Source organism: Melanaphis sacchari, unplaced genomic scaffold, assembly GCF_002803265.2.
Source record: "Melanaphis sacchari strain LSU unplaced genomic scaffold, SCAv2.0 Contig105_pilon_pilon, whole genome shotgun sequence".
NCBI classification, from domain to species: domain Eukaryota; kingdom Metazoa; phylum Arthropoda; class Insecta; order Hemiptera; family Aphididae; genus Melanaphis; species Melanaphis sacchari.
The window spans coordinates 838,912-852,150 of NW_020270395.1; the positions used below are offsets into that span (position 1 = coordinate 838,912).

The following is a 13,239-nucleotide window of genomic DNA, read 5'->3' on the forward strand; positions in this document are numbered from 1 at the left end:
TTTTTGTTTTATTATAATTTTTCAAGTGTAAGTACTGAGAAACAACGAAGTTTTTGAACAAATACGTATAGATAAATAAATAAATATAATATGTTCGTTCCGCTCGACATCGTTGTCGCGCATCTGCATCGCATCCGGAAACTGATGGGTCAGTACTGACGCATGAAAAGTTACCTCCATACAGTCTCCACTATCAATAAGACCATATTCAATCAATTATAACCATAATAAATTATTATAAGGTATAACTTTAAATTAAAAATAAAACAATATAAAATACATACCTAGTATTTTTAAAACTTCAGAGTAATTTTTAATATTATTTTTCTTAAGTTAAATTTGTAAATAAATAAATTATCATATTTAACAACAGTAAAAAAAAGCCAACGGCACGTAGTGTTCCCATGCGGTCACTCATCCAAGTACTAACTACATACGCCCGACGTTGCTTAACTTCAGTGATCAGACGAGAACTGGTGTATTCAACGTGGTATGGTCGTTTGCGATGGATTGGTAAAATATTATAATAATTGAATTCAGTAACCAATAGAATATCATTCAAATGTTAATAAATTAAAGTGTGTCATGCTAATTTATTATAAATTAATTTCAACCCGTTACACAGTAATACAATATTTTACCTACATAGTACATAATATGTACTATATTATAGGTAAAAATCAATGATAACTGTATTTGGAAAAATAAACTGGCTCAAAATGCAAAATTCCATAACGTTGACCGATTTGAATAAATTGTCATTAGAATTTAAAACGCATCTGGAAAATGTCAGTGTAAATGTATAATATCATAAATTCATAAATATCGTGTGAAGAAAATGAAATAGAAAGCAATCTTGCTTCTTATTTAAACTCTGAAGTCATAAAGTCATAATAAATACATTTATTTAAAAAAATCAAGAATTTTAAAAGTAAGTTTTATTACAAAATAATTACCTAATTAATAATTTATAAAAATATAATCATGATAATCTATTGTTGTTTAGTATTAATTAGGTATATAAAAAAAAATATATTTAATTTTGTTTTCAATGTAATTATATATTATATTTATGTAAATAAAATATAAATACCTACTATTATTTATAATCAATGACATTCCATATCTTGAGGTATGTATACCTACCTTATACCTACATATTATATATGATAGATAGGTACATGTATTATTAAAACCGTAGTCCCATATTATTAGCTTACTAATAATAATTGTTTGTATTTTTATACTATAATGATAGGCTCACACGATACACATCAATGTATATTATAAAACTATAAATCTCAAATAAATAAAATAAAGGTCAAGTTGTCGTAGGCAGATTAAAACCTCATAAATATCCTTTCATCACTGATGAAAGAAACGAGTAACGACTTATATTATATGGTCACGAAAGGATTGAGACATGATTTGTGGCAATGTGCCGCCAGAGACAAGGGATGATCTAATAAGGGTCCCTGTCGCCTAGGAGAAAGCCTATTTCTTTAGAAAACGCGGAGACCTTTAATGGTACCGCCTGCGACTCTAGCTGGTTTGACCAAGTCGTCTTCTCTCATCAGTGCATGAGTACCAGCCAAGCCATCGAGTGCATAAGCACCAATTAAGCTATCAAGTGCAGGCGCACCAGACAAGAGCTCTTCCCAAGACCACCACACGGCACACACACAAGATTCTGCGAGCGACAGCTGGACTTCTTTTTTTTATAAGTCAAATCAGACTTGTTTTTTCTTGTTTAAATTTAAGTGTTTCTTAAGTCGTTTCGTAATTTGTGTCACCTTATATCTCTCTCCGAGAAACTTACAATAAGCATTCACTGCGGCGAATCAGGTAAGTTGCATGTCTAAAATACCTATTGTTAGTACAGGTTCTTTTACTATCTAATTTACGTAACAGTGTGCTTGATTATATTCTCGAATCAGTGGCGTAATTTTGAATTGGTTCTGGGGTGGGATATAAGCTTATACTATTGTTCTAGTGGAGGTCTACGCCCCCCACACGCCCCTTGACCATTTAATATTATAGATCATAATATTATAATAATTTATTATTATAAATTAAATGAAGTAAATGATAAAATAATGGTTTTCAAAGACAATAAAGTAAACAATTAAATTTAATTAAATATATTTTTGATAAATTATATTATTAAATTAATTTTTCTTTTAGTTTTTTTTGCTAAAATATCTAGTATGTGATCGGGGTTCAGCTCAATGTCTCGGTACACAGATAACATTGTAAGTCCATTCAAGCGTTCCTATTAAGTATTTTATTTAATAAAAGTTCATAATTATTAGGTATGTAATTTACAAAAATAATAATATTGTGTTTCTTAAATAAGTTTTTACTCTTTTCAAAGTGGAAAACATACGCTCTGATGAAGTAGTCGAGACTGGCAATGTACATAATATTTTTAAGAGCAAAAATATGTTTAGATAAATTTGTTCATTGCACATAATAAGTGTTTGGAGACCAGATTTTAGAAGCTTTTCACATTTGATTAATCTACACTTCCATAATTTTAATTCAAATAATGAGATTGGTAATCGTACTATTGATAATAGCCTTGGTAAAGGTAATACTAACAGTAATATCACAATTAATATTATTAACAATTATTATAATAATTCTACGAATCATAAAATCCATCCTAAAAAAAGGCCATAATAACCGCTGCTCATAAGTCACATTGTCCAGTGAGTTGCCGGTAGATCTCCTGAACCCAATAAGCACCGACAATCCACATCAATAGTACGTTCTGGATCCCCCGCAAAACCGGTGAATCCGGCTATCCTGCCCAGCATATAAGCTTTATGCTATCACGTTCATATACCCGGGTATGCTCGACCCAGCCCCTCCCCTCCCACCCATGTCTATGTTCGATCTAAAAAAAAAATACGTAACAATATTATTTTCAGTTATAAATTACTGGAAAAACATTATAATATTATATAGGTACTTACGTCGATTATACAAGAATTCATTTACTTGGAACAAAACATAATTTCGAAAAACGAATTATACAATGGTAATGTTTTTAAATATTTGTTTCGCCTTAAATGTAACCAAGTGTGGTTATTAGATTTTGTTTGTTATTACTTATTAGCCAGTTTTGTATATTAAAAATAAAATAAATAATAATAATATACGACATTTATTTATAAGTATAACCGATATTTGAGGCGGCCTATACGAAACTTTCGATTGACATTTGCAATAATCATCGACTAACAGTTCACAGGTAATGACTATGAGAATACATAATTACACCACTCTCTCATTATCGAAAATATAACATCCGATAATGAAATTCAATTATGTACATGTCATACCACCCGCCGAAATACTATTTCAAATCTACAGCTGACAATTAATTAATAACATATAAAATAATGAGGTCAATGATTCCAGTACGTTTCTAAAATTTACATTTTTTTTTTTTTTATGTAAAATAATAAAATACGTAATTAAAGGAAATTTTAAAAAGTATTAATTTAATTTAACCATGTTATTTTATGTTTTTCAAAATAATGTTTTTATATGTTTAAATTTAAATTTTTAATAATTTAAAAATTATATTTTTCCACAATTAAAAATCAAAAATATATATATATAATATATAATAATTAATATTAATTTAAAATATTATGATTATTCTTTTGTTCTGTTTTTTATTTTTTTAAATGTGGTCACATGAGTGAAAGCCATCATAGTTGTCTGTTGGAACTGTTATAGACTTAGGTACTTTTTTTTTTATACATTTTTTTTTTAAATTTATTTTAGCAGGTCACGAAACCACTGTCTTTTTAACCTTTTTTGAGGATTGTCTGGAATTGTTATGAATGAGAGTTGATTTATGAGAGTTTGGGTGTTGAGTTAATCGGCTGTTGAAACGCTTATAACATAGTTTGACTAGTTCGGTTATAGTTGGTATTAAAGTTAGAATAGAGCTTTTGAAACGAAGAATTTTTATTTGGAATCTTTGAATACGGTTAATGTTTGATATATTTGCTGCATTCCAGAGCTGAATACCATATGTCCAGATGGGTCTTATGAGAAGTTTGTAGATTAGTAGTTTGTTGGGTAGTTTTAATTTTTTGAATGTTAATAAAGATCGTAAGACTGGCAACAGATTTTCAAAGTCATCTATATGAATTAGTAACAAACATATAGGTTACTAAACATAAGTCCAAGCATATTTGATTATTTTTTTATGAACCTTCTTTCCATGTTTTTTACTACTTTATCCATCACGTTATTATGTATTTCTACAGTAATTTTTTTTTAATGGATTAGCCATCAGGTCATCTTTTGATAATTCTTCAAACGCTTCTTTTTTTTCTTAATCTCAGTTTCAGTAACTTTGTTTCAGTAGTAATGTTTAACTCTACTTCATTTTTGTCAATGAATGATTCCAGCTTATTATTTTAAATTTAATTTTTACACTAAATACAACTGACTCGGTAACTCATAAATGTAAAAATTTTAAAATCAAAATACATACAAAAAATTACCACCAGATATTAATATATTATTTATAGCTGTACATGCAACTGACTGAATTCTATTATAGATCTTATCTTTATCTTAGTTTGTGGCTAACTATTAGTTATTACATATTAATTATTATATTATGAATTTGTGTTAATATTATCAATTTATTATTATATATATTCACATTATTGAAATTATTATCATCGTAAAAAGTATATTTAAAGGATAAAATAAAGGAATTTGTCGTTTATTGTAGGTATGTACTAACTCTTTCAGCCAGTAATAGTACGAATGTACCAATAAGTACCAAAATAACACTTTCATATTTAATTGTTTTATGTTTTACGCTTCTTATTATATAAAAATATAATATTTTTTTTGGATAACGACCCTTATAAGAACTGGCCCATCAGGAAAGATTCCCAATTTCCCTATTGGCCAATCCACCCCTGAATAAAGATAATGCAACCCTCAACACAAATATACTTTGTGATTGTGAGTAGGTACAATAATTAATTGACTCCAGTCTAAATAATTACTGATTATAGTATCTGATGCAGTAAAATATTTCTAGAAATCAACATAGGCACAATTTAGATTAAATTTGCGGGGGTGTTAAATTATGTTGACCAAAATGATCTGTGGATGACTTTTCCTCCAAACCGACCAAACCACTTTCCTACAGCATCAATTTGCATCATTCATACATTTCCGTTACGCTACTTTATTATTTATAAATAATTTATAATAAAAGAAAATATTAATAAAGAAAATAAAACACAAATTTTAAATAAACTTATAAGTAATTACATTTTTTATTTTTATTTAATTATTATATCATAGATAATATACGTCTTGGAACATTTTAAAAATATTTATTATTTTATCATTATCAATTTTAGTGCTTAGATATCTCTCAATATTAATAATTATTTTCCATTTACCAAATAGTAGGAAGGCGTTTCGGCGTAATCGTTATTGACTTACCGATAATCGTTTTATAAAATCTTCTTGTGTAATTAATACATAATAATTAATTAATCATAATTCATAATATAAACAATAAATTGACAATAATATTTTCCATATTATTCTGATCAGTGATCGGTATGTTTTATTATTATTATTATGACGATGAATCGATGAAAAGTCCTAGAATCAAATCTATCCTAATGCCTATGATATAATATCATAGTTCATAATTTATAACCAATAAAAATTTGATAATGTTATTAAAAATTTGGGGGTGCTATTGTGCTAACTGCTAATATAAAATTTGAGAGTAATAAGAACCCCCAAGCACCACACCCAAATTGCGACTATAGAAATTAATTTTACTATTTTGGATCAACATTTATTATTTATTTATAATTTTTTACAGTATTCATTTTATATTACTATATTAGATATAATTTTCAATCTATTTTAGTTTTAAAAATATTTATTATTATGTAAAATTATTATAAAACTAATGAAAATATCATAAATTTGTAAGTATTTATTACAGTACGTACACATTCATTTAAAATTCATTGTACTATAAAAAAAAAAAAAAAAAAAATAGAACAATATGAATTGTTATAAAATATTAAGAAGAAATTTTTTTTAAAACATATTTAAACATATTATAATAATTTTTTAATTAGTTTAAAATAACAAAAATAATAGGACAAAACTTAACTAGTATTCAACAAAAAATGGAATTAAGAAAAATCAAATCAAATCAAAAACAAATAAATTAGATAATTGCCTATTTTATATAAGAAATACTAGGAATGGTATAATGGTATATTATATAATAAAGATGTTACTTATTATAAAATATTATAACATAATATTATCTACATGACTACATGTATATATATATAATTCTTATGTAATTTAACTAATTAATTTTATTAATCATTATTAATCTAAAATAATTTGTATTGTTATTATTAAAAAGATAAAGTTTAGAGTTGATTAATGTATGTAAAAGCTAAAAGCTATCAAGTAGAACAAAAAATAATTATTAATCCTCAAGATACTTTGATAGCTTTTAGACAAAATTATCCAAAGTATCTATAATTTAATTGTAGTATATTAAGTATTAATTTTTTGCATGAAAATTTAGTATTTTTTGTTAGTGTAAATACTAGCAATAAAATATCTAATTTCAACTATCAAAAATAATATAGTTTGTGGCCTGGTATGGTGCAGTGGTTGGCCTCAGTCACTAATGTGTTCTGAAGTCAAACATCCGCCAGTATCGTTAGCTCTCTGATAGGTGAATACTTGAGTTCTAAGTGATGAATTTATGGCGGACACACATACACACACGTGTTCCAACCCTAGTAACCAAACTTTACACACAAAAAAAACGTACTGCTTCTATCCATAGCTAATGGCCTTAGTTACCAGCCTTAAAATAAAATCAATAAAAAATACAATAAAAAAATTAGTTTATGGTAGAGGTGGCAAACCTATATGGTAAATTCTTTTATTTTGTTAACTTCATTATTAACTCTAATATTTGATTAAAAAGTAGTAATTCAAAATATTCTCTTTAATTTCTTAGCACTATAGCAACTAATTATTATTGGAACTTATTTACAGACTATACAAAGTGTATCTTTTCTTATATTTTTTTTCTAAAGATTTTAATAGTAAAATTATCAATGATAATTTGCTAAAAAAATAGTTTATTAATATGATCCTCGTTTAGTAAATTCATTAATAATTTTGATTGAAATAATTAGAATATATTATACTTACTAGCTAAAAAAATTAAAAGAAAACACTGATAGATAATAAAACACATACTGGTATTAAAAAAAAATCAATATTAATAATAACAATGAAATAAAAACATGGTATAAGAGTGGTGAAGTTTAATAGTGAGAAAAGGTAATAAAAATGGTCATAAATACTTTGTTTGATTATTTTCATATATACTCTATAAGTCATCTAAAAAGTATTTTAGTATTTTTAACATATTCTAAACGGTACAAAAACTTTATTGACAAATGTAATTGTTTTAAACTGATTTTAAAATTTTAATATATTATTCGAAAAAGGTTTGCCATCTCTGGTATATGAAGTATAAGTTTATTATTTAAGCAAAAAATATATAAAAGGGTATTTGTTTATTATGTTTTTAATTATAAATTTTAATTGATGTATTACTTTTTTGTAATATTATTTAATACAATTCTGAAAATAGTATAAATATTTTAGTATATAAATACTACTACCATACCAAAAATCAAGAATTTTAAGACTAAATATTTTTTAAATACATTATTTTCAAGATTTTTGTTGTATATACCAAATATTGTTAACTGATAGAAATAATATTAATATTATTGAATCAATAAGAAAAAAACATTAAGAAAGGAATTTTAACTTTATACTAAATAGTACATTATATTCTATGAGATTGAATTCTTACCAAAAAAAAATAATGGTTATTTAACCACATAAAGGTTTACCAATATATACTACTGATATTTCTGTGTTACCATAGACAGCTGATACCGAAGGATATAGTTTAGTATTAGGTAAATTTTTAAAAGCTATACCTAAAAATTCATTACATTTTTCAAAGTGCAAAGTACCATTTTCAGAATCTAGTATTAATTGTAATTTTTCACCTATTTGATACTTAGGAGCATTGTTTAACAATGGGTAGCTTCCATGCGATACTCCATTATGCAACAAAACATTATCAATTAAATTCCAACCCCAACTATGCTTGTCAATACCCAACAGAGGTAAGTAACCGCTACAGTGCACTGGCGCCTCTTTAGTTGACACACCAACCATTGCAACTGTACCTATAAACAAAATAGTTGATATTTTTAATGACTTCTAATTTAGTGTTTCATAAATTGAATGTACTTTTACCTAATGGTCCAGTCCATGTAATTTCCCATGCATGTTTACCATTGCTATAACCAATTTTAGTTCGTGCCATATCTGTACTCTGGGCAACTGGATTACGATGCAATGTAAAACCATTTTGTTTGACGACAATATGCATGGAACAATCGTCTGGATTCCATGAATGATATAAGGCTCGTAACTTAGCTTTATAGCTGCTGAGTTGTGATAAAAGTTCAGACTTCAGTAGCTCTTTAGGTATCTTACGACGACACATCAATTTCCATGGTTCTGCTCTACCATCATTAATTACACGATACCAATTTTGACAGACCAACATGCAGCTTAACAAGTCTGGCAGCTCCAAGTTTGAAAATATTATGTCCAACACTAAGTCAGGTAAGTATTGTGGTGCGTGACAAACATCCATCATTAATTATTTTGTATGTTCAATTGTTAATCATGTAATGTCGCTTCATTTTTTTCCAATAAAACCACCATTCAGTGTGATTATATTATAAACAAATATATTTTTAAATATTTTTAATGTTAATGTAAAGCGCATTATTCTGCATGACAAAATAAATTTATTTTTTCATGTTATTTAGTGTTTGTAAATTGTATTGGTTCAAAAAAAATTGCAAAATGAAATATTAATTAACAAATGTGAAATGTTTACTACAAATTTAAAATTTGATGCTGTATTGCTGTTATCATAATTCATGAACATTTTTTGTTATTATCATTATTAATTATCTATTCTGTGGTATCATAGAACATTTATTTATATCATAGTCTGTGATGAATATACTTATTATTATCATTAGAATAGTGAATACATCATGAACAATTTTTATTTTTTTCTTCAAGATTATAGATAATATCTTGATTCTTGTTTAGGTTTCAGTTTTTAATTAATAGAACACTGATCAACTGCGGATTTCAGACAAATTTAGTCTTTGGAATTTGAATTAATTTAATGTTGATTGCCTTATTTCGATTTGTCGACTTTTGCTTCAATTAGAAATTTTGCAAATTTCAGTGACTAAATAATTAAAAATGCTTTCTACAAACTTGTATAATAACATTGACCTATCGAGAAAACGTGAACAACAAATCGATACGTTAAAAGTATTTAATGAAAAGTAAGCTAACACGGCCATTCCAAAACATCAGCTGCATGCAAGCTTATAATGTAAATTTAAATTAGTGTTACAGAAATTAGTTTCAATAAAGAATATTCAGTTGAATTTCCTACTAAAGTTGGGAATTTGAGCCTGGTTATTGATTTAGGTCCAAAATTTCCTATCGAGAAACCCACTATGAAAATATGCCCTAGAATTATCCATAAATGGGTGGATGCTACTGGCCAAATAGTGCTAGCTCCTGGATTGATGAATGTAAGAATTTTATGTTATACTTTTATTTATAAATAATTTTGTATTTTGATATTGTTATAGTATACTATTCACTCTGATTTGGGAAGAGTAGTGCAAGTCATAAGAAGAGAGTTTGAATTAGACCAATCACTTATTCTTGCAAGTGGTGGTTCTAACAGGTAATTTTTATTCAATCAAATCTATTCCAGTTTACTCATACATTTCTTAAAGTTTTTCAGGAAAGACCGCCAAAGGTTGTATAAAAAATACAAACACCTCTCTCACTAATGTAAGTCGAAATATATTTTATTAAAAACCTGGAATAATTAAAATATATATTTTCTTCAGGACGTAGAATTTTTTAGTCTTGCCAAACTAACGTCAACTGAATTACTACATTTGAATAATAATGTTGACTGCTTAGATGAATTCATTTCAGAATTACCATCAATAGAAGCATCTAATAAAAATATTGAAAATACCATCACTAAAATAATGGACTTAGCAAGTAAAAACAATTATAGACATAATTTTTATGGTTTTGAAAAAAATTATTAGTTATTTAATATTTTTAGACTCAAACATGTCTAAGGAAGAACCAATATGTAATTTAAGATCAGAAATATCAAAACAATTAGAAACAATAGAAACTTATCAAAAATCATATGCTGGACTTTCAGCAAAGTATGTTAAGTTATCAGAGAAATATTCTCCACAATCAATCTCGGTAAAATACCAAATATATATTACATGTGTATAAGTATTTGTACACTAAAAATATTATAATAACTCTTTCAGGATAATTTAAAAAAAGCTGCTATCAAATGTGATGAGGAAAGTGAACGAATAGCAGAACAGTTTTTAAATGGTGATATAGATTGTGATAAATTCCTTCAAGTGTATGTGAAATCAAGAACTGTAAGTAGCTTAAGTAATATTATTTAGTATTTAATATTTTACAATTTTTTTTAAGAAAAATATTTCTTAATGTTATTTTTAATTAATTTAGATGTCATATACAAGGAAGGCGAAAGAAGATAGACTGAATTATCAGTTAAAACAACTAAAAGAGGCTGGATTTTAAATATTGTTATTTTTGTTTGCATTTAGTGCAATATCAAATTTGGTTAATCCAATTTTGTATATACTTTATCTTGATGATACCATTCTATGTTATGTTGAAGCCTTAAAAGGCTCAATATTTATAAGATCATTATGTGATTTGAATTGTTTTTTTAAAAGCTTATCCTATTTGATTTTTGAATTTTAATTTATATAATAGTTATTCAATATTATACGAAAACATTTTTAATATTTTTGAACTTGGGATAATAAAATATTGTTTGATATTTTTTGTATTGGTTTTATTTTAAATTATATTAGTTTTATAAAATTATTATTATCATATTATTATGATTGTAAGTGATCATTTCAAGTCTAAATAATTAAAATTGTAACATCACTGATGAATTTAAGTCCAAATCTCAACATATTATGTACTAAGATAAAAAAAAAAAATTACATGTATCAAACACGTGTTAATGTCAGATTATAATTAGTCATCATGAGGAGAGGACATGCACTGAACTAAATACTCAATTCAGTGAGATAACCATTTTATTTAACACTTCTGATAAAATGGAAAAATACAGTAATATATCAAATTATATTATGAATAATAATAGTACGTTTAATGTGTGCCAAGTATTTTGTTCTATTTTTAACTCATATAAAAATCAACACTAAACCACTCATCAACATTATGTAACAATAAAATTTTCATTGAAACAATGAAAATATCATAAATGATTACAAAAAAAAAAAAAAAAATGAAAAACAATTCAGAACATACATAGTAACTTTATTAAGATATTAACATTAAACAAACATATTATTACAGTAGTGATACTGCACTCTAAAATGTTGTATTCTAATAAAACACGTGATTGAGGTATTTATATACTGGAATGAATTAAGCTTCTAATTAAGATGTAAAACAAAACTAAAAAGCACTGTAATTTAACAATTTAACACTAAATGCTCTTCAAAGATTAATAGATGCAGATAATTTACATTTAATTTAAGTAAGACTGACGGGGTTCTGAATTGATTAAATAGTTGAATTATCAACTGTTTATTCACTCTTTGCCTTTGGTGGTGCTGGTGGTGGTGGTCGAGGAATGTTCAAAGTAACTTTCACAGAATCATATATGAACCATTGTAATGCTGTTAAGGTACCAATCATGATAATTCTTGGGCCTAAACCTTTCCATAGGCCACCAAAACCAATTTTTTTTAATACATCAACGGATGAAGCTCCTTTTTCTTGATTCAATTTTGATACCAATGTATCAGCTGGATGGGATACAATAGCGCAGAAAACACCAGCAATGTAACCAGCAGCAAATGTAACAACCAATTGTTCTCCTTTACTGCATTCAGCCCTTGGTTTGGGTACAACATGAGCATAAATTAATTCAACTGTTCTTTCAAAACAAGCAAACTTCATCATGGTATAAGGAATTTGTCTCATCCATAAAGGTACTAAACTCTTGAAGAAAGCTGATATGCCTTCTTGTTTTAACATTTTGGGAACTGCTTCACGCATAGTATTTGCAAAACCAGGAGTAGTCTGAATTTTAACTTTAATTGATTCAAGAGGAACGAGACCAATATCAGCAAATAGTTCAGCAGATGCAGAGGCAGCAAGGTAAAGAGATGTACGCCAGTAATATGCATTTTCTTCTCCCAACAAATCAGCATACAAAATTTTGAAATATTCGTACAAACCAAATTTACCAAGACCTTGAATGGAATAACCCATGGCAGTCGGAGCCCATCCTTTTGCCAATCCTCTAGCACCTTCATCAACCATTGTTACTTTAAAACCATTGATGAGGTTCTTGTATTTAGCAGGGTTCACCTGAAGACGACATTTGACCAAATCTAAGGGCGTGACAAGGGTGTGTGTCAGACCACACGAAATAATACCGCCGAGCCCACAAAGTGCAAAGTATTTAGGTGACCCAAACTCGCAGCTATCTTCATTGACTGCAGCCGCAGCGATGGTCCTACCTGCAACCCAAAACATTCGAATAATAAAATAAATTTCAAATATTACTAGGAAAAAATGTAAAGCATCAGTTTGAATTTAGCTTCGATATATAGATAACGCTATTAATAAAGAAAATTTAAATGTGGGTACCTGGCACGAGATGAGCAGGAAATTGAGAAACATTTTCCAGTCCGTTCTGTTGGTTCACGGGTTTTCTGAGTTGATGGAACGGAGAATACATAGTGATCAGTTAGATTTTTCGTTTGATGTTAAAGGTCAATAGTAGTAGTTTTTGACAGCAGTAGCCACGCGAAATGGAGGTGTTGCCGAACGCCGTGAAATAGGCTAAGTGAATTCTTGAATCTTGAACTTGGCTTCAGTACAAACTAAAAAGAAAAAATCATTGACTATCAGCTGCAGATTCCAGGTTGGCCA

General features: G+C 27.3%; 3 protein-coding genes and 1 pseudogene across 3 annotated transcripts; 1 reads left to right on the forward strand and 3 right to left on the reverse strand.

Moving 5' to 3' along the window:
* Window positions 1-381: 381 nt before the first annotated feature.
* LOC112603323 lies at window positions 382-504 on the reverse strand (annotated as a pseudogene).
* Window positions 505-7,848: 7,344 nt separating this feature from the next.
* On the reverse strand, window positions 7,849-8,923 carry LOC112602702 (F-box/SPRY domain-containing protein 1-like). The gene is made up of 2 exons (XM_025350921.1): window positions 8,395-8,923; window positions 7,849-8,324 (listed from the first exon to the last, which is right to left on the reverse strand). Exons 1-2 carry the CDS (start codon window positions 8,801-8,803, stop codon window positions 7,960-7,962), a joined length of 774 nt encoding a protein of 257 aa, XP_025206706.1. The 5' UTR covers window positions 8,804-8,923; the 3' UTR covers window positions 7,849-7,959.
* Window positions 8,924-9,236: 313 nt separating this feature from the next.
* LOC112602674 (vacuolar protein sorting-associated protein 37A) lies at window positions 9,237-10,993 on the forward strand. The gene is made up of 8 exons (XM_025350882.1): window positions 9,237-9,515; window positions 9,581-9,770; window positions 9,831-9,928; window positions 9,981-10,038; window positions 10,098-10,257; window positions 10,325-10,476; window positions 10,548-10,667; window positions 10,759-10,993. Exons 1-8 carry the CDS (start codon window positions 9,430-9,432, stop codon window positions 10,831-10,833), a joined length of 939 nt encoding a protein of 312 aa, XP_025206667.1. The 5' UTR covers window positions 9,237-9,429; the 3' UTR covers window positions 10,834-10,993.
* A 595-nt stretch (window positions 10,994-11,588) lies between these two features.
* On the reverse strand, window positions 11,589-13,168 carry LOC112602668 (phosphate carrier protein, mitochondrial-like). The gene is made up of 2 exons (XM_025350870.1): window positions 12,955-13,168; window positions 11,589-12,824 (listed from the first exon to the last, which is right to left on the reverse strand). The coding sequence occupies exons 1-2, from the start codon at window positions 13,043-13,045 to the stop codon at window positions 11,884-11,886; spliced, it is 1,032 nt and encodes a 343-aa protein (XP_025206655.1). The 5' UTR covers window positions 13,046-13,168; the 3' UTR covers window positions 11,589-11,883.
* Window positions 13,169-13,239: the final 71 nt, after the last annotated feature.

Excerpts from the sequence above, each read along its gene's own strand:
- LOC112602702 (XM_025350921.1), bottom strand. The coding sequence starts at position 8,803 with ATGATGGATGTTTGTCACGCACCACAATACTTACCTGACTTAGTGTTG. Across the intron at positions 8,325-8,394 it reads TACATGGACTGGACCATTAG|GTACAGTTGCAATGGTTGGT; the intron begins GTAAAAGTACAT and ends TTTTGTTTATAG.
- LOC112602674 (XM_025350882.1), top strand. The coding sequence starts at position 9,430 with ATGCTTTCTACAAACTTGTATAATAACATTGACCTATCGAGAAAACGT. Across the intron at positions 10,258-10,324 it reads TAAAATAATGGACTTAGCAA|ACTCAAACATGTCTAAGGAA; the intron begins GTAAAAACAATT and ends TAATATTTTTAG. Across the intron at positions 10,668-10,758 it reads TGTATGTGAAATCAAGAACT|ATGTCATATACAAGGAAGGC; the intron begins GTAAGTAGCTTA and ends TAATTAATTTAG.
- LOC112602668 (XM_025350870.1), bottom strand. The coding sequence starts at position 13,045 with ATGTATTCTCCGTTCCATCAACTCAGAAAACCCGTGAACCAACAGAAC. Across the intron at positions 12,825-12,954 it reads TCCTGCTCATCTCGTGCCAG|GTAGGACCATCGCTGCGGCT; the intron begins GTACCCACATTT and ends TTTGGGTTGCAG.